Here is a 22,756-nt window from a genome sequence, read left to right as displayed (position 1 = left end):
CAAGTGGCAATGTCAGGAGAGTTAGAGAAGGAGTGGATCAGTTAAGACTCTGGTAAGCAAAAACAAGGCTCTGATGCCCATTGGAGGGAGCGGTGTTAAAGTTAACATTCTTCAGTGTTAAAGTTAATATTCCGCAGTGTTAAAGTTAACATTCCGCAGTGTTAAAGTTGACATTCTGCAGTATTAAACTTAACATTCTGCAGTGTTAAAGTTAACATTCTGCAGTTTTAAAGTTAATATTCTGCAGTTTTAAACTTAACATTCTGCAGTGTTAAAGTTAACATTCTGTAGTATTAAACTTAACATTCTGCAGGGTTAAAGTTGACATTCTGCAGTGTTAAACTTAACATTCTGCAGGGTTAAAGTTAACATTCTGCAGTGTTAAACTTAACATTCTGCAATGTTAAACTTACCATTCTGTAGTGTTACAGTGAACATTCTGTAGTGTTACAGTGAACATTCTGAAGTGTGAAAGTGAACTTATATCAGGGTAAAAGTGAGCACTGAGCAGTGTTAAATTCAACATAGTATGTTCATCTATAAGCCGATAGAACTGCACACGATGATTCTCATCCTCTCTGCTTTAAATTGACTCCCAGATATAGACCATTACATGAAGTGCATATACGAGAATATATGGCACGACAGGGTGATCAGCCCAAGGCTTTATTCTCTCCCTAGTATTACACAAAGGGATAGCCTCTCTCTCTCCCTCTCTCTCTCTCTCTTTCTTTCTATCCCACCCTTCTCTTCTCTCTCTCTCTCTCTCTCTCTCTCTCTCAATAACAGTAGTTCAGCATTCGTTTGTTGTGTGCGTGTATGCATGCATTTGTGTGTGTGCGTACGCATGTATGTATGTGCATGTATGTGTGTGTGTGTGTGTGTGTGTGCGTGTGTGTGCGTACGCATGCATGTCTGTGTGTGTCTGTGTGTGTGTCTCTGTGTGCATGGACTACGCTTCTAAGTTCAGATGCTTCAGCTTCCCTTCCTCTTACCTCATTGGACTGAAGATTGGAGTTCCCCTGAAACCAGACATAAGCAGGCCAATATTCCCCCGCTGTCTGAGGTGCTGTTTTTGGGTGAAGTGGAGGCAGGGGTGGTACGTGTCTGGGAGGGAGCGGGGCAGAGAGAATGTGTGCCCCCCTGCGCAAAGGTGGGAGGTGAGGGATACCTGTCACATGACCTGCAGCCCCTCCCAGCCCACCTCACTTCCTGTCTCGCAAACACAGGTCAATGCTGGGAGGGGCCAAGATACACTCCATCCACAGCAACACTCTGCCTCATCCAAACACACTGGGCTGATTGTGGGCTGTGAGTCCACTCACATTTTCCACATTTCCCTATTAGCCCACAGGGGAGTAAGCATGGCATGCCCATTACACTGCTCTTACGTAAGAGTTTGGCTTACCTTTTCAAGTTACATCAGGCCCTGTACACACACTCACTCACACACGCACACACATACACACACACACACTCACACACACACACACACACAAAGCTCCTCTGTGCTGCTGCTCCAATAACATGAACCCAGATCCAGACTTAAAAAACAAAAATAAAAAACCTCAACAGAATTGAGGAAAAAATATTGGTTCAAATAATAAAAGATAAAGGTTGAAGCATAACCAATAAGAATGAAGAGTTTAAAGTATTTATCAGCAATATTGATCAACAAAAAACCCCCCACCTTTAAAAACTGTTTAATTGCACAAATGGCTATGTCAAAATAACCTTTTTACACGGTATGTAGCTTTGCCAATTGGACACACTTAACTTGGGCAATAGTCAATGTTAAATTGTGAAGCAACACTGCCCCTTACTGGCCCTATATAGAATCAACCACAGTAAATCTGTATATAACAGGGCCTCTCAAACATGATTCTGGGTAGCCACAGAGTCTTCCGCTCTTTGATGTTAATCAGCTTTAAATTGACTAATTAAACTAGCTGATGACACAGTTCACTCACCTCAATTGGTTTTTTGGGTCTGCAAAACCGGGCTGCGTTTTTGAAGCTCACTTCCTGTGCGTTTTTGAAGCTCACTTCCTGGTCCTGTTGAGAGACATTGCCCACGAGCAGCAGTCCAGTGTAGGTGCTTCAGCCACCCATTTCTATGTTAGTCAATCGCAACGAATCAGGGACAGTTTGCGTCACTGCCGAGTCACTGTATCTCGCCCGCATAGTGGACGACCGGACTTCATGCCCATATAAGGGTCTCCCTTTTCCCTGTTGTGAAGTCTCTGGCTCCAGTACAACATGGCGGCGCCCACAAACTGCACTTCCTGGGCTTCAAAACACTTTTCATCAAGCCCGTGGAGAGTCAATGGGTGACGTCACAGTGACTTGGTCAATATTTTTTTGACAGTCTATGAAACAAACACGTGACTTTCAAGGACCAGGGTTGGAGACCTCTGGTACACTACATCAGTATATGTGATGTATCTCACATATAAACCCCCCCCCCCCAACGGGAGACATGATAATCGGTCTGCCTGTCATCATCTTTACTCTTTCTTTACACTCTCCAATGCAGTTAGACAAGCGTATTCCATTTAACTCCATAAAACTGTATAAGTGTAGTAACCCTCAAATATTTAAAAAGCAGAAATCATTCTTTATTTCCTTTTTCCTATTCATAGCAAGCATATGAGAGTGTGAAAACTACAGACAGTAAAAAGGTTGTTATAGTATAGTACAGTGGGTAGCACTGTCGCCTCACAGCAAGTAGGTTGTGGGTTCGATTCTGGCCTGGGCCTTTCTGTGTGGAGCTTGCATGTTCTCCCCATGGACGGGTTTCCTCCAGGTACTCCGGTTTCCTCCCACAGTCCAAAGACTTGCAGGAAGGCTAATTGGAGACTCTAAATTGCATAGGTATGAGTGTGTGAGTGAATGGTTAGTGAATGGTATGAGTGCCTGTCCAGGGTCTATTCCTGCCCCAGCACCCCCGTGACCCTGACCAGGATAAGCAGGTATAGATAATGGATGGATGGATGGATATTTACTTGCTTTGTGTAATTTATTTAGCTGAATAACTACTTATGTCTTGATGTTTTGTGACTGAAGCGTTCAGTAATTTTCTATTATCTCAAGGCCCCCCAGCAGCCCCCTTTTGGGCCCCTGCCCCCCTGTTGAGAGCCTCTATATTACATAATACAAGACCTGCACTTAGAATGTGCAAAGGTGTATACACAGTACTGCCATGCTGCCTTCCTCAGCGAAGTGGCAAAAAAAATTAAGTTACACTGTAGGCCAGAGGCTGATATGAGACTGAACGGCACTAGCCTACTTCGCCAAAATGTGGATCATCTTTAAATCCGAAGACCAGTGCCAGAAAACAATTGTTCTCAACTGTTCTCTTTCCAGAATCTCAATTTAAAAACGTGCACTTAATTTGTTCTGACAGCTGGGGGCTGTGTTCTCATATGTCAATTGTTGTCAGTTGAATTGCTTTCCTTTTTAGCAAAACTAACCAAGTAACAAGGGATGTGAATGATGTGTATAAAATCTTTTGGCAGTTATTTTGGCAGCTAACATAACATTCTGACTAAAATTTGCTTTTATAACAATTAAAACATGATGCATATACATATTCTACTACTATACTCCCCGACACTGTAAAAGGCTTCTGATTCATTTTGGTGTATATAGCCGTGCTAGAAGTCTCTGCTGATTGCTTCAGGACTACGGTTTGGTGTTTGCCAAGGGTCTGCGCGCTTACGAGCACATGATACAGACAATTACAATTCTGCACCGGAAAATGTTGCAAACTGGCTGACTTGGTAACCTCATTTCACCTCTTATGCAAGAGACCAGATGTTTTAACTTCTCGGGGCAACAACTACAAAACGCGGTTTGGGAATGAAATACAAACATACCCTCTAACAGTGTGACACACTGCTGTCACTTTAATAAAATCTTTGATCATACACTTAATTCGGTTCTGATACATTCTGCTTCGTAGTACCTTAACTAACTTCCCAACCACCCAAAAACTACCGCTCGCAAATCGCAAGCGTCAAATACCTAACCTGTGTCATGCGACTGTAGTTAGTGGTGTCTGTCGGGAAATGTCGTTTTTTTAAGAAAACATTACTTGTATCTACTTGTACTTGAGACAACAATTCCCAGTGATCAACGCAGAGGGCTACTCCTCGCATATGACTTCCTGCCTCCCATCATAAGCAGAATATGTAAAAGTCGGGATATGTGACAGTTCTGTTTGTGAAACCCTTTTAGCCACAGAAAAATATAATGCTTTAAAGCCCACAGAGCACTACATTTTAAAATTATAACTCGACTAACTACAATGGACGCTGTACTTTTCTTTGAATAGCTAACGTTTTTCGGTCGGTGACGCTTGGAATAGTTGCAAGCAGCTACTTGCTAGCCTGGTATTTAAAGGCAAAGTTAGCTGGTTTGCTAACCGCCTTTATAGCTTGTCTAGCGAGCGTATCTTCTCTGCTAGCCAAGCTAGGGTAACTGAATTTCTTATTTTGCTGCAGAAGGTATTATCTTTGCAGACTGTAAAGCATTCTTCTGACAGAAACAATTATACATTTACAATGGAGGAGGTTGATAGAATTTTAATTCATTCGCTCAGACAGACTGGAACGTAAGTATCGTATCTCGTTTATTTTCTATTAAGGAAATGCCGTTAGCGTTTACTGTTAACTTCGTTTCAAATGAAGTGTTTTTCAGGTTTGTCATTGTGTTTTGCAGCCCGACTGACGGTTGCGAAAACAATTTATATAGGCTGGTGATAGACGTGGCTACCGTTAGGTCTGCTAGCTGGCTGGTGAGAATGCCCAGTTACTTTATTGACAACGCATCAGCTAACGTTAGCAGCCGACCATGTAACAAGTTATCTTGCTAACTTGATTTTTCGGTTTAGGGTTGTATCTCAAATTAATGTAGCTACTAACCCGTTTAATTGACCGATACTGTGTCTGCATTTCGCATCTTCTTTCGAGGTACTGTTTGATCAGCCGGCCAGCCGCCTAGCTACAGTAAAAATGTCCTAATCTGACTGAAAACTATAACCTCGCCTCTTGCAAGTTCAGGTGTTAAAATTTTTGAACTTTAAACTGCGCACGATATTGAATTTATCTATGTTTAGCTTTGAAGTTGGTTTTGGCTTCTGTTCAGGGTTTTCCTTCAGGGCCAGCTTGACAGAAGGCGCCATATAAATGTGTAAAATACCTGCATAATTCATAAACAGTTTTTTCTGCCAGAAAGTGTTGCTCATTATGAGAGCGTCAGACTCATATAGTCATATTTCCTTGACCCAGTGTCATTTCCGTCTGTCTCATTCCTTTATGACGGTGATTAAATGTATCACTCGAGATACATTCACTCCGGACTTAAATTAAGAAGTGAGATAAGATTAGCCTACTTATTAACCAGATTTTAATTAATTAATCATCTATTATAGAGGCTGGTTAGAATGGCAGACCGCTGCCGCTTATTTACCGGCATTTGAAACTCTTGGTTTTGAATTCTTCTCAGAAGCGCTGAGTGGTGTGCAATTCTTCATAAAGGATTAAATTGTCAGGTAAAGCCGCAGTAAAATTATGGAATTGCAGTGCGCACAAAATTGCAGGCCAGTCTAGCCAAACGGCTCCCAGAGTGATAATGTAAAAGAGAAGTGAAGTGCTGTTTATGAGGTGTCAGGAGAACCTTTGATTTTATATCGTTTATTAACATCCTTCATTAGTCCGGGGGCACGTGCAGATTTAAAACAGTGACGCATCAAATGGAGTTCCAGGCGTGACATTTATAATGTGGTTGCCACTGAGCTAATGGTGCTATTATTATTTTTATTAATCCAGACGTTTGTATATATTTTGTGTGTGTGTGTGTGTGCAAGCATGCTGGTGTGTATGTGTGCGCATGTAGGCTATTTGGCACGTGTCCGCGCACATGTGCATAACTGTGTATGTAGTGTGTGCGTAACTGTTAATGTGTGTGTCCTTACAGGTAGATTGGGGATGATGTGGACAGTGTTAAGCAGTTCTCCAGTGAGCTGTGTGTGTGTATAATGTGTGTGTGTGGGTGTGTGTGCATGTGTGTAAAGTGTGTGTGCGCGCTTACAGGGATATTGGGGATGATGTGGACAGTGTTAAGCAGTTCTCCAGTGAGCTGTGTGTGTGTATAATGTATTTGTGTGTGTATAATGTGTGTGTGTGTGTGTGTGTGTGTGTGTGTAATGTGTGTGTGTGTGTGCTTACAGGGAGATTGGGGACGATGTGGACAGTGTTAAGCAGTTCTCCAGTGAGCTGTGTGTGTGTATAATGTGTGTGTGTGTGTGTGTGTGTGTGTATGTGTGTGTGTGTGTGCTTACAGGGAGATTGGGGACGATGTGGACAGTGTTAAGCAGTTCTCCAGTGAGTTGATTGTGGAGGCAGTGGTGCGGTGCCTGCGGGTGATTGACCCCCCCCTGGGTAACGGTCTGTCCCCCTCGCTCCCCCCCGGCATGTCGGCCCGTTTCCGGCTGGGCATGAGCCTCGCCCAGGCCTGCCAGGTGAGCGGGGGTGGGGGTTAATGTAATGAGAATTTTGTTCCATTTTTAACATGTAACAAGTTTTCTGTAACATTCTTTAATATTATTCAAATGATTATTCTTCTGCATTTATTAATAATAAACCCACACTGATACTCTTGCATGCACCGCTCTCCTGTGAACATGCTGTGTGTGTGAAGCAGATTAGCCTATGCTCATAAATACAGCGTTGACATGGGGGTCAGTGGTCACATGATTTGGTTTCACTCATGTGATCAGTAGTTGGATCCTTGGACAGAGCATGATACACGTTCCTGCGGTCTTAATACAGAAATATGTCAGTAATTTGAAGTCATTTGTTCCAAGTCAGCTCCTCACTTGGGCAACCACTTAGTACACAATAACTCATCTTCTTACAGACTTAGTGCACACATACACAGACCAAATCAAATGACATTATATGAGCAGTGTTTCCCCGTGTGTTTGACCCCACATGACCGCATTTCAGCACACAGCCTTCCCTTTCCTGAATTGAGCATGCTCAGTCTACTCCTTCCTGAATTGAGCATGCTCGGTGTACTCCTTCCTGAACTGAGCATGCTCAGTCTACTCCTTCCTGAACTGAGTGTTCTCAGTCTACTCGCTCAGTCTGCTCCTTCCTGAACTGAGCATGCTCAGTCTACTCTTTCCTGAACTGAATGTGCTCAGTCTTTTCCTTCCTGAACTGAGCATGCTAGGTCTACTCGCTCAGTCTCCTCCTTTCTGAACTGAGCATGCTCAGTCTCCTCCTTCCTGAACTGAGCATGCTCAGTCTACTCCTTCCTGAACTGAGTGTGCTCAGTCTCCTCCTTCCTGAACTGAGCATGCTAGGTCTACTCGCTCAGTCTCCTCCTTTCTGAACCGAGCATGCTCAGTCTTCTCCTTCCTGAACTGAGTGTGCTGATGGTTTCTGACTGAGGGTGCTCCGTTACTCCTCTGTGAGACTTGTTAAGATTGTCCCTTCCTGACACGTGAGCGGATCGCTCCTGCTCTTTTCCCTTTGAAACAGCTGCCAGATCCAGCGCCTCCGACCTGATGCAGGTAAAGACACTCCCCTGAACTGACCAGTCAGTGTCCCCTTCCTGACTGACCATGCAGGTGGACAGTTGCACCTGAGCAATGACTGATGCCTCTGGCACCTGGCTAAAGGGAGATGCACTTAACAGAACCCCTGCACATCAGTGAGCCGAATCAGCATCCCTGCTCTGTCCTGGTGGAGAAACTGCCCTGACTGACCAGCAGAGGCCTGCCAGCCTGCAGTGAAAGAGACATGTCCCTGAACCCTGACCGATCAGAGACATGCCCTTGCACCTTGACCAATCAGAGACACGCCCTTACCAATCAGAGACACGCCCCTGCACCCTGACCAATCAGAGACACTCCCCTGCACCCTGACCAATCAGAGACACACCCCTGCACCCTGGCCAATCAGAGAACGCCCTGCACCCTGACCAATCAGAGACACGCCCCTGCACCCTGGCCAATCAGAGACACGCCCCTGCACCCTGGCCAATCAGAGACACACCCCTGAACCCTGACCAATCAGAGACACGCCCCTGCATCCTGATCAATCAGAGACATGCCCCTGCACTCTGACCAATCAGACATGCCCCTGAACCCTGACCAATCAGAGACACGCCCCTGCATCCTGACCAATCAGAGACACGCCCCTGCACCCTGACCAATCAGAGATGACCCTGCACCCTGACCAATCAGAGACACGCCCCTGCACCCTGACCATCAGAGACACGCCACTGCACCCTGGCCAATCAGACACTCCCCTGCAGTGTTCGTGTGTCTAATATAATGTAATATAATTATAATATAATGTAATAATGTGGTTCTTATTTTTCTGCATATTTCTATATTTTTCTTGCATATTTCAGTTTGCTTCTGATTTATATTGGAAAACCAAAAACTGTCAAATACTGTAATACTATCAATAATTTGGAAAATATCAAAATATATTTTAGCCATGTCAGCCGGCCCCATGCTTGTATTACTGTGCACGTGACAGTGAGTGTAATTTCACTTGTGTGCATTTTCCTCTCTTCCCCTCTGTCCCGTCCTCTTCTATCCCATCCCATTCTTCGTTCTGTCTACCATCCCTCCCTTCTTCCTCGTCCCGTCCTGTCTTTCCCCTCCGTGTCCCGTCCCTCCTGTCCCCGTCCTCGTCCTCGTCCCTGTCCCGTCCCGTCTCATCCCCGTCCCGGCAGGTAAGTCCGCTCTCCTGCAGAAGGCCATCGCTGCCCAGATTAGGGCCCAGCTCGCCCTGCCTTGGGTCCCGCCCACCTGCCGGCTGCCCCTCCTCTGCCAGACACAGGTACAAGCCCCGCCCTGCCAAACGCTGAGTCATGTGACGCGGTCCGCCTGGTTCTGGCACTGCTGAGTGCATCTGGGCTTGCATTCCTGTCCTTGTGTATTTTGTAGTTGAGTTTGCATTGCGTTTGTGTCATTTGTGTTGTGGTCACATTGTGTTTGTGTTGTGGTTGGATTGTGGTTGTGCTGTGGTCACATTGTGATCGTGTTGCGGTCAGGTTGTGTCTGTGTTGTGGTCGCATTATGGTTGTGTTGTTTGTGTTGCGGTCACGTTGTGGTCGGGTTGTGTTTGTGTTATGGTTGTGTTGTGGCTGTGTTGTGGTCGGGTTGTGTTTGTGTTCTGGTTGTGTTGTGGTTGCATTGTTTGTTTTGCGGTCACGTTGTGTTCGGGTTGTGTTTGTGTTATGGTTGTGTTGTGGTTGTGTTACGGTCAGGTTGTGTTTGTGTTATGGTTGTGTTTGTGTTGTGTTGTGATCGGGTTGTGTTTGTGTTATGGACGCGTTGTGTTTCTGTTATGGTTGTGTTGTTTGTGTTGCAGTCGTGTTGTGTTTGTGTTGTGGTTGTGTTGTTTGTGTTGCAGTCGTGTTGTGGTTGTGTTGTGATCGGATTGTGTTTGTGTTGCGGTCACGTTGTGCTTGTGTTGTGATCGGGTTGTGTTTGTGTTGTGGTCACGTTGTGCTTGTGTTGTGATTGGGTTGTGTTTGTGTTGCGGTCACGTTGTGTTTGTGTTGTGGTTGTGTTGTGTTTGTGTTGCGGTCACATTGTGCTTGTGTTGTGATTGGGTTGTGTTTGTGTTGCGGTCACGTTGTGCTTGTGTTATGGTTGTGTTGTGTTTGTGTTGCGGTCACGTTGTGCTTGTGTTATGGTTGTGTTGTGTTTGTGTTGCGGTCACATAGTGCTTGTGTTGTGATCGGGTTGTGTTTGTGTTGCGGTCGTGTTGTGCTTGTGTTATGGTTGTGTTGTGTTAGTTTGCGGTCAGTTGCGGTCATGTTGTGCTTGTGTTATGGTTGTGTTGCTCCATTGACGTGTCTCTGGTTTCAGAGCGCCGGTGTGAGTGCCAGTTTCCGGTCGCAGGCCCTGAGTTTGCCACACGCTAAAGGCCTGGGGAAGCCTCCGGTCAAAGGTCAGTGTGTTCGGTGTGCCAGGTCAAAGGTCAGTGTGTTCTGTGTGCCAGGTCAAAGGTCAGTGTGTTCTGTGTGTCCGGTCAAAGGTCAGTGTGTTCTGTGTGCCAGGTCAAAGGTCAGTGTGTTCTGTGTGCCAGGTCAAAGGTCAGTGTGTTCTGTGTGTCCAGTCAAAGGTCAGTGTGTTCTGTGTGCCAGGTCAAAGGTCAGTGTGTTCTGTGTGCCAGGTCAAAGGTCAGTGTGTTTTCCTGTCAGTGTCTGGCAGTCAAGGTCAGTGTGTTCTGTGTGCCAGGTCAAAGGTCATGTTTCGTGTGTCAGTGTGTTCGTGTGCCATCAAAGGTCAGTGTGTTCTGTGTGCCAGGTCAAAGTCAGTGTGTTCCTGTGCCAGGTCAAAGGTCATGTGTTTTGTGTGCCGTCAGGTCGTGTGGCCCGTGTCAATGAGGCTGAGTAGGTTCAGTGTTGGCTGATTGGGTGATTTTAATTCTGACGCAGAGGTGGCAGACTATTGCCGGGATTTCCTGCCTCCTGTGACTGCCCAGCCTTCCCAGCATGCCTCAGTGCCCGCCTCCCTGCTGGAGCGCCACGCCCTGGACCTCAGTGCAGCCCAGGAGTGGGAGAACGAGTGGAACAGCCAGGGCTTGCTCACCCGCCTGAGCCCAGAGCTAATCCCACTGAACCCCAAATTATACACCCACTCAACCCCCATCACCTCTAATTACCACTAATCCCTCTGAACCCCAAATTATACACCCACTCACCCCCCATCACCTCTAATTACCACTAATCCCACTGAACCCCAAATTATACACCCACTCACCCATCACCTCTAATTACCACTAATCCCTCTGAACAAACCCCATATTACCCCCAGTCTCCCCTAATCACCCCTTAGCCCCATCACCTCTAATTACCACTAATTCCTCTGAACAAACCACAAATTACCCCCAGTCACCCCTAATCATCTCTCACTCCTAATAGTGGCTCATCGGGGTTCATGATGTTCGTGAGCATGCTCAGATACAACATAAAACCGTTGCAAGCTGAGTTTAATCTGCACTAGTTACAGCAGCCATGTGTTTCAAGTGAACAGGCTTTCCAGAATAATCCTGGTCTCAGTAATGCTCAGTCATATGTGTTAGCAAAACACTGAACACACTGTGCCAGTGTGACAGTACTGTAATGAGGAGAACAAGCCATTCAGCCCAACAATGCTCGCCATTTTCACACCAGTAAAGGGTACCTAGTGTTCACTGTTTACCTACCAGCACCATATCAAGCCTGGTCTTGAAAACCCCCAGAGTTTCTGCCTCTACTACATGACCTGGCAGGCTATTCCACACATTGACTACTCTCTGTGTGGGGAAAAAAATGTCTGTGCAGAATTTACCATTGGTTCATTTCCATTTATGCCCCCTCGTTCTGCCAGCAGAACTCAACCTGAAGAATCTCTTAATTTAAAAGCCTCAATAAAATCTCCCCTCTCCCCCCTTGCTCTGTCCTCTCTCTCTCCCTCCCCTCTCTCTGTCTCCTCTCCCTCCCCTCTCTCTGTCTTCTCTCCCTCCCCCTCTCTCTCTCGCCCCCCTGTCTCCTCTCCTCCCCTCTCTCTTTGCCCCCCTCTGTCTCTCTCCTCCCCTCACGTCTCTCTCTCTCTCTCTTCCCCTCCTCTCTCTCCCTCTCTCCCCCCCTCACTCTTCCCCTCTCTCTCTGTCTCTCTCTCACTCTCTTTCCCCCTCACTCTTTCACCCCCTCTCTCTCTCTCTCTCTCTCTCCTCTCTCTCCCCGCAGGCGTATCGCTCCAGGAAGCGGGCGCGGCTGCAGAAGCGGGTGGAGGAGCAGCTGAGGGCCGCCGCCCAGCCGCGCTCGAACGCCCCGCTCGCCCCGCGCTCCGGGCCCGACCTGGCCGAGCTGCTGCAGTCCATCGGCGGGGCGGGCGCCGGGGGGAACGTCCTGGCCAAGGGCACGCGCTTCACCCACACCGAGAAGTTCACCTTCACACAGGTACACTCATCATCCTCCTCACCTTCATCCAGGTGCACACATTCCTGTTCTCCACGGATGTTGGCGTTATCCTAGCAGCTGACCTTTTATCAAAGACTCTGTACATCAACCAGATGGCTGGCTCATTCCTGTTCTTAATATCGAAAAAGCCGTCTCTGATTTGATATTTCGTATCAAATCTTATAAATGTTCATCGTTTTATGAATGGAGCATCACCTAACACAAAGCCCGGGCAATTCTTGGGTATTCTGCCTGCGTTTATGAATGTTCAGCGTCAGAAACTTCCTGCTTGGTGCTGAAAGCTGAGCGAGCGTTTCCTGCTTCCTCCTCTGACATCACTTCCTGCGGTGGCGCAGGAGCCCGAGGCCTCCAGCCAGCAGATGGCGGTGGCGAGCGCGATGCCCAGCTCTCGGCAGTCGGAGGAGGACCTGCTGGCCCAGCAGCAGGACGAGATGCAGGCCCTGCAGCAGCAGCTGCAGCAGCTGTCCGTCCGCATGGAGGAAGTGGGCGGGGATATGAAGCAGCTCTCCGTGTCAATCACTCAGGTGACTCGCTCTGGGAAGCAGGAAGTGCTTTCCGAAACACTCATTTCGGCCTACGGCTTGGCAAAATGTCTGCAACCCATTTCCTCAATATTATTAACAAATAGGTGCAGGAATAATCTGGGGTTTTCCATCAGTCTGAAGTATTTCTTACATTTTTTCTGCTCTGCAGTTATGTATTGTTAGGTTGCACTATTATTTGTGGTTATATTTGACCACATGTCTGATTTTGAATGATTCACATGCTCTCTCTCTCTCACTCACTCTCTGTCTCTCTCTCTCTCTCACTCTCTCTATGTGACTTTCTCTCTCTCCCCCTCTCCCTCTCTCTCACTCACTCTCTGTGACTCAATTTTCTATTTTTTCAATTTAAGTTGAATAGTATATTGTAGTGTATTGGCATGAAATACAAATGTAATTATTGCCAAAGAATACATATATATGTGAAACAATAATAATATTAAAATAATAATGATAAATGTAACAATATATAACAATAACAGCATCGACAGCAACAGAAGTAAATCAATAAATATGTACATGTTTATATGGGGTGGGTGGTCACTCACTGACTCTCTCTCTCTCTACGTGACTCTCCCTCTCTCTCTACCTCACTCTCTATGTGACACTCTCTCTCACTCTCTCTCTCTCACTACAGGTCTCAGATGAGCTGAAACAGAGGGAGCTCAGTAACAGTGAGAAGGAGTGCAGTGTGAGGGTGAAGAAGCAGACCATCGACCTCCTGCCCGACGCTGAGAACAACCTAGCCAAGCTACAGGTCCCTGCCTCTGTCCCTGTGTCTTAGCGGGTTACAGGAGCCCGTGTGTGATGATGTAATGTGTGTGCGCATGTGTGAGTGTATGTGTGCGTCTGTGTGTTTGTTTGTGCGTGTGGTAATGTGTTTGTGTTTAAAAGTGTTAGTGCACGCGTGAGTGTTTGTGTTTGTGCATGCTTGTGAGCGTATGTGTTAGTGCACGCATGTGAGTGTGCATGTATGTGTTAGTGCACATGTGTGAGCGTGTTAGTGCACATGTGTGAGTGTACGTGCATGTGTTCGTGCACGCTTGTGAGCGTATGTGTTACACGTGAGTGTACGTGCTTGTGTTAGTGCACACATGTGAGTGTACATGTATGTTTGCACGCGTGTGTGTATGTGTTAGTGCATGCGTGTGTGTGTATGTGTTAGTGCACGCATGTGTGTGTATGTGTTAGTGCACGCATGTGAGTGTATGTGTTCGTGCACGCGTGTGTGTGTATGTGTTAGTGCACGCGCGTGATGTGCGTGTGTCGCTGCAGACTCTGGTGGAGAGCAGTGCGAAGCGTGTGGTGAGTCTGGCGTCTCAGTGGGAGAAGCACAGGGCCCCACTCATAGAGGAGCGCCGCCGGCTCAAAGAGCTCTGCAGTAACAGAGAGGTAACAGGCCGCGTCATACACATTACACACTCGCATTACATTACATAGAGAGGTAACAGGCCGCGTCATACACATTACACACTCGCATTACACTACATAGAGAGGTAACAGGCCGCGTCTTACACATTACACACTCGCATTACATCACATTACATAGAGAGGTAACAGGCCGCGTCATACACATTACACACTCGCATTACACTACATAGAGAGGTAACAGGCCGCGTAATACACATTACACACTCGCATTACATTACATAGAGAGTGTAACAGGCGCGTCTTACATTTACATTACTCTGCATTACATCACATAGAGAGGTAACAGGCTGGCATACATTACACACTGCATCATTACATAGAGAGGTAACAGGCCGCGTCATACACTACACACTCGCATTACTTACATAGAGAGGTACAGCCGCGCTTACACATACACTCGCATTACATCACATAGAGAGGTAACAGGCCGCGTCATACACATTACACACTCGCATTACACTACATTACATTACATTTATATAGCAGACGCCAAGAACGAGGAAGCAGCTGACCCATGCGCTCCTCTTCTGCAGCTGGAATCATCCCGCAAGCTGTCCGAAATCAAGGACCTTCACGATAAAATCCGGCAGTCTGCAGACGAGGCCAAGAAGAAGGAGGGACTCTACAAACAACTGGTAGGAGAGATGGGGAAGAAGGGGAGGAGAGGAGAGAGTGAGGGGGGGTGTGAGGGAGGGGGAGAAGGGAGTGGGGGGGAGGAGAGAGTGAGGGGGGGTGTGAGGGAGGGGGAGAAGGGAGTTGGGGGAAGGAGAGAGTGAGGGGGGGTGTGAGGGAGGGGGAGAAGGGAGTTGGGGGGAGGAGAGAGTGAGGGGGGGTTGAGTGAGGGGGAGGAAGGGGAGCAGGAGTGAGGGGAGGTGTGAGAGTGAGGGGGAAGAGAGAGTGAGGGGGTGTGAGAGTGAGAGGGGGATCGAGGAGTGAGGGGAGGGGGAGGGAGTAGGGGGTGAGGAGGAGGAGGGAGATGGACTCAGTCCTGTCTCAAGTTGCCATTCTGCGGTTCCTGCACAGATAACGGAGTTTGAGAACCTGCCCAAAGACGTGTCGCGCTCCGCCTACACACAGAGGATCCTGGAGATCGTCGGGAACATACGGAAACAGAAGGAGGAGATCACAAAGGTGCGTTTACCTGGGCTCCCGTTGTGTCTCTCTCCCCCCCTTCTCACTCTCATTTCACACCGTACTCTATTCACTGCCAGATATATAGCCACACGCTGAATAATTATAACTGGATTTTAAACCTGCATTATTTTCCCTTTGAGTAAAATGTCCTGCATGCTTTCCCTTTCTGTTCATTCGCTGTCCGTATCAAATGGTGCGCTTGCACTCATGTTCAGACCCAGACAGGTGAAACCAAATAATACTGCGTTCAGACTTGATTGGGTGGATAATCGCCAGAATGAAGTAATAATCAAGGAAGATAGAAGGCCCCAACGTACCAAAAGATGCTTTAAATTCACATCAGTGATGGCTTTTTAATTGAGGCCTAAACACAGATGATTCAGTATTAAGCTTCCTTCTGTGTGAAAACAAACGTCAGTCAAAGGCCTTCATATGTAATTTGACAATTAAGTGTCTTAATTAAACAGATCTTGAAGAAACAATTGCAAAAGCTTTAACGGTAATGCCATCAATTTGAATAAATGTTACGCAACTCCATATTACACAATCGGATATGTTAACCTCTATTTAAAAAATAAAAACTAATAAATAAATAAAAATACAAAGCAGAAAGAGAGTCACTGTACTCATAATGTGGTAAGAAACAAGTAATTCAGACCCAAACATTTGTAGCGTGTCTATTTTCCCAATGTGCCATTGGTTTTTTGTTTCCCTGATCTTCTGTGGAACCGTATGGCTTTTGTTGCCTTCATATTTATTGCCAGGGCCCAGGTCTGGCTGTACCCTTCTTGCAGCACTGCGTTTTGCAGCAGCTACTGGTTTGCGGGAGACAGTAGAGGCACATTGTCTGCACTTTCTGCAGATTGTGTTTTCTTTATCGTATCAAGTGGGACCAGCAGTCGATTATTGTTCCAGCATCGTTGCCGACTCATTTATGTAGCATTTGAACAGTGTTAGCTCTAAATGCAACCATGTCTCGGGCTTGTTGGTCTCTATACCACCGTTAAATCATGTGTCCCAGCGGTTAATAGTGCCATGTACACTCTTCACCCGTCTGCGGTTCTTCATTCTGCCCTGTAGATTTTGTCGGACACAAAGGATCTTCAGAAAGAAATTAACAGCCTCACTGGCAAACTGGACCGCACTTTCGCCGTGACCGATGAGCTGGTCTTTAAGGTACAGCTTTTCTAGTTAGCCCTCATGCATTACGTACGACGGTCATATTTTCGTAAAGAGCCGGTTTTACTTCACTGTGTCCTTTTGTGTCTCGCAGGACGCTAAGAAAGACGAGTCTGTGCGCAAGTCCTATAAGTACCTGGCTGCCTTGCATGAGGTAAGGGGGCGGAGTCTCCTCTCGCTGCTCTCTCACTTCCCTGGGCTCTTCCCCGAGCTCTTCCCCGAGCTCTTCGAGTATTTCTCACTCCTATATTAGTCTGTAGAGGTGTATCTATTAGCCTGTCTGTATGAATGTGTACCGCGGAACTTGCGAGACTGCTTGGTGGCTTGTTTAGCCCTTTTGGCTCTATGTGTTTGTCTCAGAACTGCACCCAACTGATCCAAACCATCGAAGATACGGGCACCATAATGAGAGAGATCCGCGATCTGGAAGAACAGGTATGACCCAGTTAAGCCCTTCCGGACATTTCAGCCTGTTTCCGCCCCATCCAGCCTGTTTCAAATCAGTCGATTCAGTTTTATTTATTTAGCGCTTTATACTGAAAACTGTCACACTGACGCTTTGCAGAGTAACAGAAGGGCAAAAAGGGGGGGGGGGGACCAGGCCCGAACCCCCAAACAGCACATGAAGTTAAAAAAAAAGCACTCAAATGGTGGTGAGAAAAAACCCCACCATGGGGAGAAATCTTGCAGGGAACCCGGCTATAGTGGGGGAGCTCATCCTACACTGGCCGGTCTGGTGTAAAGTACAGCTAGAATGGATGAAACAGAAATGTAATGAGGAATCTATCACAGCAAATCAAATGGGTTGAGCTGGCTCCAGTTGAGGTAGTAAACTAGCAGGAAACGTAGAAAGTCCAAATGAGAGGAAGTATAGTGTGTCGCCTATAGGAATTAAGGCACCAGTCTGCTGTTTTCCATCGACTCTGGTAGCATGCTAGCTAGCTAACTACTCAACCCTAAAGATTCCCTGAACTCATCACATGAGTTGCCGGCTAAACTGACCATCATACTTTCACCAAGCTGAAAAGAGAGAAATTGAGCGCACTAGTCAGTTCAGCGCGTTTTCAATGTGAGCAAACATGGCTGACCTGTCAGTCATTTGCTCAGCTGGAGTAAATAAGAGTTTTACAAACAAAGAGAAGCAAGGGGGACAAGAAGAACAGGATATAGTGCATGGGCAGAAAATGTTTGGACTGCTGAAAAAACAAAGTCATGCAAATACAGTGTCACGTACCACCATAGTAATAGTTACACACAAAGTATTACCTTGCTAACAGGTAAATACACCCTGTGAATATGAGAGAGGTTCACAGGGTGTATTTTTATTCACGTAACTTCCGAAGTTATGTCCATGCATATATGTGCACCCCTTAGTCCTTAAGTGTCCTGGAAAAGCGAGTTGGTAATAGTGGGGGAATTAGTTATTAGAGGTGCAGACAGTGTAGTCTCTGTCTGCACCTCAAACAACTGGAATTAACAAAGTGAACTACAAGCGATTCTTTGGATTGAGTTCTTTCAGTAGAATAAGGCGGCATAAATGCAAATTAGCAAAAAGTAAATTCCGCACAGATGTCAGGAAGTATTTCTTCACACAATGAGTAGTCGCTGGATGGAATAGCCTGCCAGGTCATGTAGCAGAGGCAGAAGCTCTAGGGGTTTCAAGACCAGGCTTGATATGGTGCTGGATACTGTCCAGTTTGTAGGTAAACAGTGAGCACTAGGTAGTCTAGCATTGTTGGGCTGAATGGCCTGTTTTCCTCATTATGTTATCATACATTGAGGGCAATAAAATAGAATATTTATAATGAAACGTCATACTTTTATTGTTAGTGTGTTACATAAAATCGTCTTGCATACAGTTTTATATGAATATTTCAGTGTGGTTTTGTGCTCATGTACTTCCTGTAGATTGAGACAGAGAACGGGAAGAAGACGGTCAGTAACCTGGAGAAGATCCTGGAGGACTACAAGGCCATTCGGCAGGAAAACTCTGCCCTGGCAACCAAAATCAGAGAGGCTTGACGTGCGGACAGCGTGCCACGGTGCGCCTCCTTGGTGCGTGGAGGTATAACTGCAGGCAGGGACTCGCCGCTGACCACAAAGCCTGGGAACAAGCTCCACCTCCTGGCCTCGCTCGTCCAATCACCCGAAGGGGTGGGACCTGTCATGTAACGCTGTGACTTACGCATCACTGACTCTGCAGAAATGCTGGATCCCTTACCTGCTGGATCCCTCGCCTCCTGGTGTCTGAGCGTGACGTTTCGAGCTGGTAGCGGGAAAGAAATGAAGATGGGTGGATATGCAGAAAGATAGAAAGGACAGGGCTGACATCACTCCGTGTCTGGAGGTTAAGCCAAATCAGGCTGAAACTGATCACGTCTTATGTTCAGGACAACAGCAAGCAAGGGTGTTCCCTCTGGGAAACGGGGAATAACACTGACTGAACTTTAATTTACTCTGCGATGCATTTTCTCCTCTTTGCCTACGCATTTTGACGGTTGAGGTGAGATATGGTGGTGGCGAAGGCTGTTCTCTGCTCAGAGTCTCTGTGGTGCAGGCAGGAGAGCCATGGAGCCCTGCCTTCTGCATTTCATTTCATCAGCAGTTCTGATTCACAGCGCTGGCTTTGCTGCGCGGTAACGATTTCTTTTTTTTTGTTTTGTCCTGAATCATCCAACTGGTTGAAATGAATGCCCGCGTGACACTTGTGTTCCCAGCCAATCAGCAAATCACTGGCGAATGGTTAGCTCCACCCATTTTGTTGCTGAAAAAGCCTTGCCTGCCCAACCAGCACTCCTTACCTGTCTGTTTACAACCTCTGTGCTACTTTGATCTGTCCGTCTCTGTCCCTGCCTGAACTTGTGCCGTTTGAGTTTTATTGCTTTATTGGAGCCTTATCAGATTTAATTTCTTCAATGACCTTAATGTTGCAGTAATGAATGGGCTGAACTGGCCTTCAGGCTTTAGGCCTGTGTCTCCATGCTCTCCCAGGGGTCCAGTCCGCTCCTGCAGGGTCACACTGAACCCTGAGCGAGAGAGAGAAGGAGAGGGACAGACTGCTGGCAGACTTTTTAAAAGTTCCTCTTACTTGTTTTTTTGCCATTGTGTATCGTAACTGTGACTACCTTGAATTTAACCGATCAAAATGTTTTTACTTTCCATTGCAAAGCAGTGATTGGCTGTGAATAAGCCACTGATTGCGCTTCACTAAATCTCACAATTCTGTTAATAAATTGCACCATTAACTAATCTTAGTCTTGTTAATGAGCCCGTCTTCTCTAGTCTCATAACTTCCTTTAATTAGCCTTAATGAGGCTTGGCCTTCAGAGCGTGTTGATTGGATTAGTAGCTCAGGCCAAAGGTTATTGCTGAAGTTTGGATGAGAGCTCTCCCAGGCTTGGTTTCTTATTTAAATGCGGCATTGATATTAATACTGAAATGAGATGCAGATTCATAAAGAGTTAACGAGTTGTAGATACTTATATGCAATGTTGCTACATGATACTGATCACGTGCATCTGTTGAAACCACTAGCATCGATTCAGCATCCCACTGCTATTGTGGGGTAGTATCCTTAGTTTTGTTGTTTCTTCTGTTATTATCTGTGCACATCCTCTCTTCTTCCTCCCTTTCTCTCTCCCTACCTGGCTCTCTTCCTCCCTCCCCCTCTCCCTCTCCCCCTCCCTGCCTGTCAGTCAGGCTGGAGTCAGTACTGAATAGACACATTCTCCCCCTTCAGTTCCGCCTTCATACCGACGACGCTGCGCAGTCGCCATGGTGACAGGGTTTTTATTGCAGGACATCCTCTTGCCGCGGCGTCACATGCCCGTCATCTCGCTCACCACCGCAGGTCACCTCCCGCTTCTCTCCGGCACGTTTTCAGCTCTAATCCCGCGGCTTTTCGGCTGCTGCTGTGACTTCGTGTTTCTGAACGGTCAGCTTTTGTTGGCTGTCAGATGGGCTCAAGAACCATGATGAGTGTAACTGTGACATATGTTCTGACTCATGTCATTCTGTGCTGAAATGTGCTAAGAGTCAGGAGGTACTTGCCAGGGCTGTTATGTTATCTCATAAGAGTCAATAGTAATGGCCGTTTCTCCACTTAAGCTCGTGCTGGAAATGTGTTATCTGTTTTTTGACAGCGCTGTCCCTTGAAATTATGACCATTTGAATTTGTACAAAAAAAAGTTCACTTCATGTGCCATTATCTTTATGTATTTACAACAAGATATAAAAAATCGGTCGATTTGCATTAATTTAAATCAGTTGCCCAAGTTTTTGAGATATTTAAATAATACAGCAAACTTAAGTAGCCGATGCTTAATTATGCTGTGATTTGTGTTTGTCTCTGTTCATCGCTCCTGTGGTCGTGTCGGTTGTTTCAGACAGTGAGAGTCAATGCTCCTGTTGACTAATCCCATGTAAAGATGTACTGAACAGACCCTGCATTGTCAGGCCAGGAGGAAGATGGTGGCTCGTTGCTCAACTCAATTCATTAAAGCGATTAATTTAATCCAGCTGGGCCTCTGAATGGTGCTTTGGCGTGTTCATTCCAGCAGGTGGTGCTGTTTGACTAACTGGTGTGGGCACTCGCTCTCCAGGAGTCTTCTTCAGCTGTTATTCATGAGTTTATCAGGGAACATCAGGTTATGTAAAGCCAAGGGTCTCAAACTCCAGACCTGGAGGGCCGCTGTGTATGCTGGTATTTGTAGTTTCCTTTCAGTCAGCAGCCAACTAAGGCCTTGAGAACAACATGTGTGGACTCTTTAGCCCAGGGGTGTTCAGCCCATAAAGAGCTGATGTGGGTGCTCAGCACTACAACACCTGATTTAACTATTTAACTAATCACAGTCTTCAATCAAGATCTTGGTATGCAGAATCAGTGGTCCAGGGATAAAACAAAAACCTGCGCTCACACCGGCCTTTTTCGTATAAGATTGGACACCCCTGCATTAGCCAATCAGACTTAAATGAATCGCTTGTGCTGAAACACACCAAAACCAGGCCAAAGGTCAAATTTAACACAGAGCCCCACAGAACACATCTACCTTCTCAGAACGACATTCACACTGTGCAAACCATTTCTTTAGAAGTCACTGTTTGACCACCCCTTTGCCTGCCTCCACGCAGCCACAGTGGTGTCTTCACTGACACTTCAGTTTCTACTTTTTTGGCCACTAAGTGTGTCCATGAAAGCGCGTGTTACACTTGTGAGTGTGGGATCTCAGGAATGGATCTTAAATGTGCTCAATCCTGCCTTTTTGGACACTCCTTCAGTGTTTTCAGGCAGAGTGGATTGTCAAGGTGCCCGTGGTCTTCCTGCAGGTGTACCCCAAAGCTCTGTTTTCGACTTCCTCCTGTTTACATGCAGTCTCTTTATTGTCTTCTCTTTCCGTGGTGTTTTGTTTGTTGACAGCGGTTAGCGTTTCCTTCCTTTCCTCCGTCTGATTCTCAGATCTCAGTGTGCGTATTAGCTTGCCCGAAGGAGCACACCAGCTGCGTGGTAGACATCACCAGCTGCACGACCTGGTTATGACCAAGATGTTGTGATTCCCTCTAGATTCCACCCACTGCAGGACCGCTCCCTCAGTCTGTATGTGAGAGCTAAGCTAGCTTATGGCACCTTCACTGCTGAAAGCCTAAATACAGCTCTCCCTCTCCACCTTAGCTGATGTGTGGTGGAGCTCTCTCCCTCTCCACCTTAGCTGATGTGTGGTGAGTTCTGTCCCTCTCCACCTTAGCTGATGTGTGGTGGAGCTCTCTCCCTCTCCACCTTAGCTGATGTGTGGTGAGTTCTGTCCCTCTCCACCTTAGCTGATGTGTGGTGAGTTCTGTCCCTCTCCACCTTAGCTGATGTGTGGTGGAGCTCTCTCCCTCTCCACCTTAGCTGATGTGTGGTGAGCTCTCTCCCTCTCCACCTTAGCTGATGTGTGGTGAGTTCTCTCCCTCTCCACCTTAGCTGATGTGTGGTGAGCTCTCTCCCTCTCCACCTTAGCTGATGTGTGGTGAGCTCTCTCCCTCTCCACCTTAGCTGATGTGGTGAGTCTCTCACCTTAGCTGATGTGTGGTGAGCTCTCTCCTCTCCACCTTAGCTGATGTGTGGTGAGCTCTCTCCCTCTCCACCTTAGCTGATGTGTGGTCAGCTCTCTCCCTCTCCACCTTAGCTGATGTGTGGTGAGCTCTCTCCCTCTCCGCATTAGCTGTCTTTTCTCTGTGGGGTTGCTCGTCCTGTCCACAGTGCCTGCCTGTGGTTCCTGGCCTCTTTAGCGCTGTTGCAATGTTGCAGGTATGCTCTCTCTTCATGTAACTCGTGGATACATTTGTGTCCTCTCACACTGTAGGTTGCTCTGGATACGAGTGCCTCCTAAATGAGTGAAAGGTCATGTTTGCTGCATTTACATACCGTAGTTTGAGCCTCAATAACGTCAGTGATGCCGCCTCAGACAACCGTTGCATCGAGGCAGAGTGCCG

General features: G+C 46.8%; 1 protein-coding gene across 1 annotated transcript; it reads left to right on the top strand.

The window, feature by feature from the left end:
- Positions 1–6,474: 6,474 nt before the first annotated feature.
- ccdc22 (coiled-coil domain containing 22) lies at positions 6,475–20,802 on the top strand. The gene is made up of 14 exons (XM_064300224.1): positions 6,475–6,522; positions 8,699–8,863; positions 9,901–9,982; positions 10,473–10,642; positions 11,766–11,978; positions 12,335–12,523; positions 13,179–13,298; positions 13,817–13,933; positions 14,506–14,607; positions 14,996–15,103; positions 16,187–16,282; positions 16,380–16,439; positions 16,646–16,720; positions 18,194–20,802. Exons 1-14 carry the CDS (start codon positions 6,475–6,477, stop codon positions 18,305–18,307), a joined length of 1,659 nt encoding a protein of 552 aa, XP_064156294.1. The 3' UTR covers positions 18,308–20,802.
- Positions 20,803–22,756: the final 1,954 nt, after the last annotated feature.

Source organism: Anguilla rostrata, chromosome 11, assembly GCF_018555375.3.
Source record: "Anguilla rostrata isolate EN2019 chromosome 11, ASM1855537v3, whole genome shotgun sequence".
NCBI classification, from domain to species: Eukaryota; Metazoa; Chordata; class Actinopteri; order Anguilliformes; family Anguillidae; genus Anguilla; species Anguilla rostrata.
Note: the sequence above shows the minus strand (reverse complement) of the source record. Positions and strands in the feature narration are given on the sequence as shown.

Bases quoted from the DNA above. Each gene is read 5' to 3' on its own strand.
- ccdc22 (XM_064300224.1), top strand. From the start codon at position 6,475: ATGTCGGCCCGTTTCCGGCTGGGCATGAGCCTCGCCCAGGCCTGCCAG. The intron at 13,299-13,816 runs GTCCCTGCCTCT...GTGTCGCTGCAG, and splicing joins ACAACCTAGCCAAGCTACAG to ACTCTGGTGGAGAGCAGTGC. The intron at 14,608-14,995 runs GTAGGAGAGATG...GTTCCTGCACAG, and splicing joins AGGGACTCTACAAACAACTG to ATAACGGAGTTTGAGAACCT.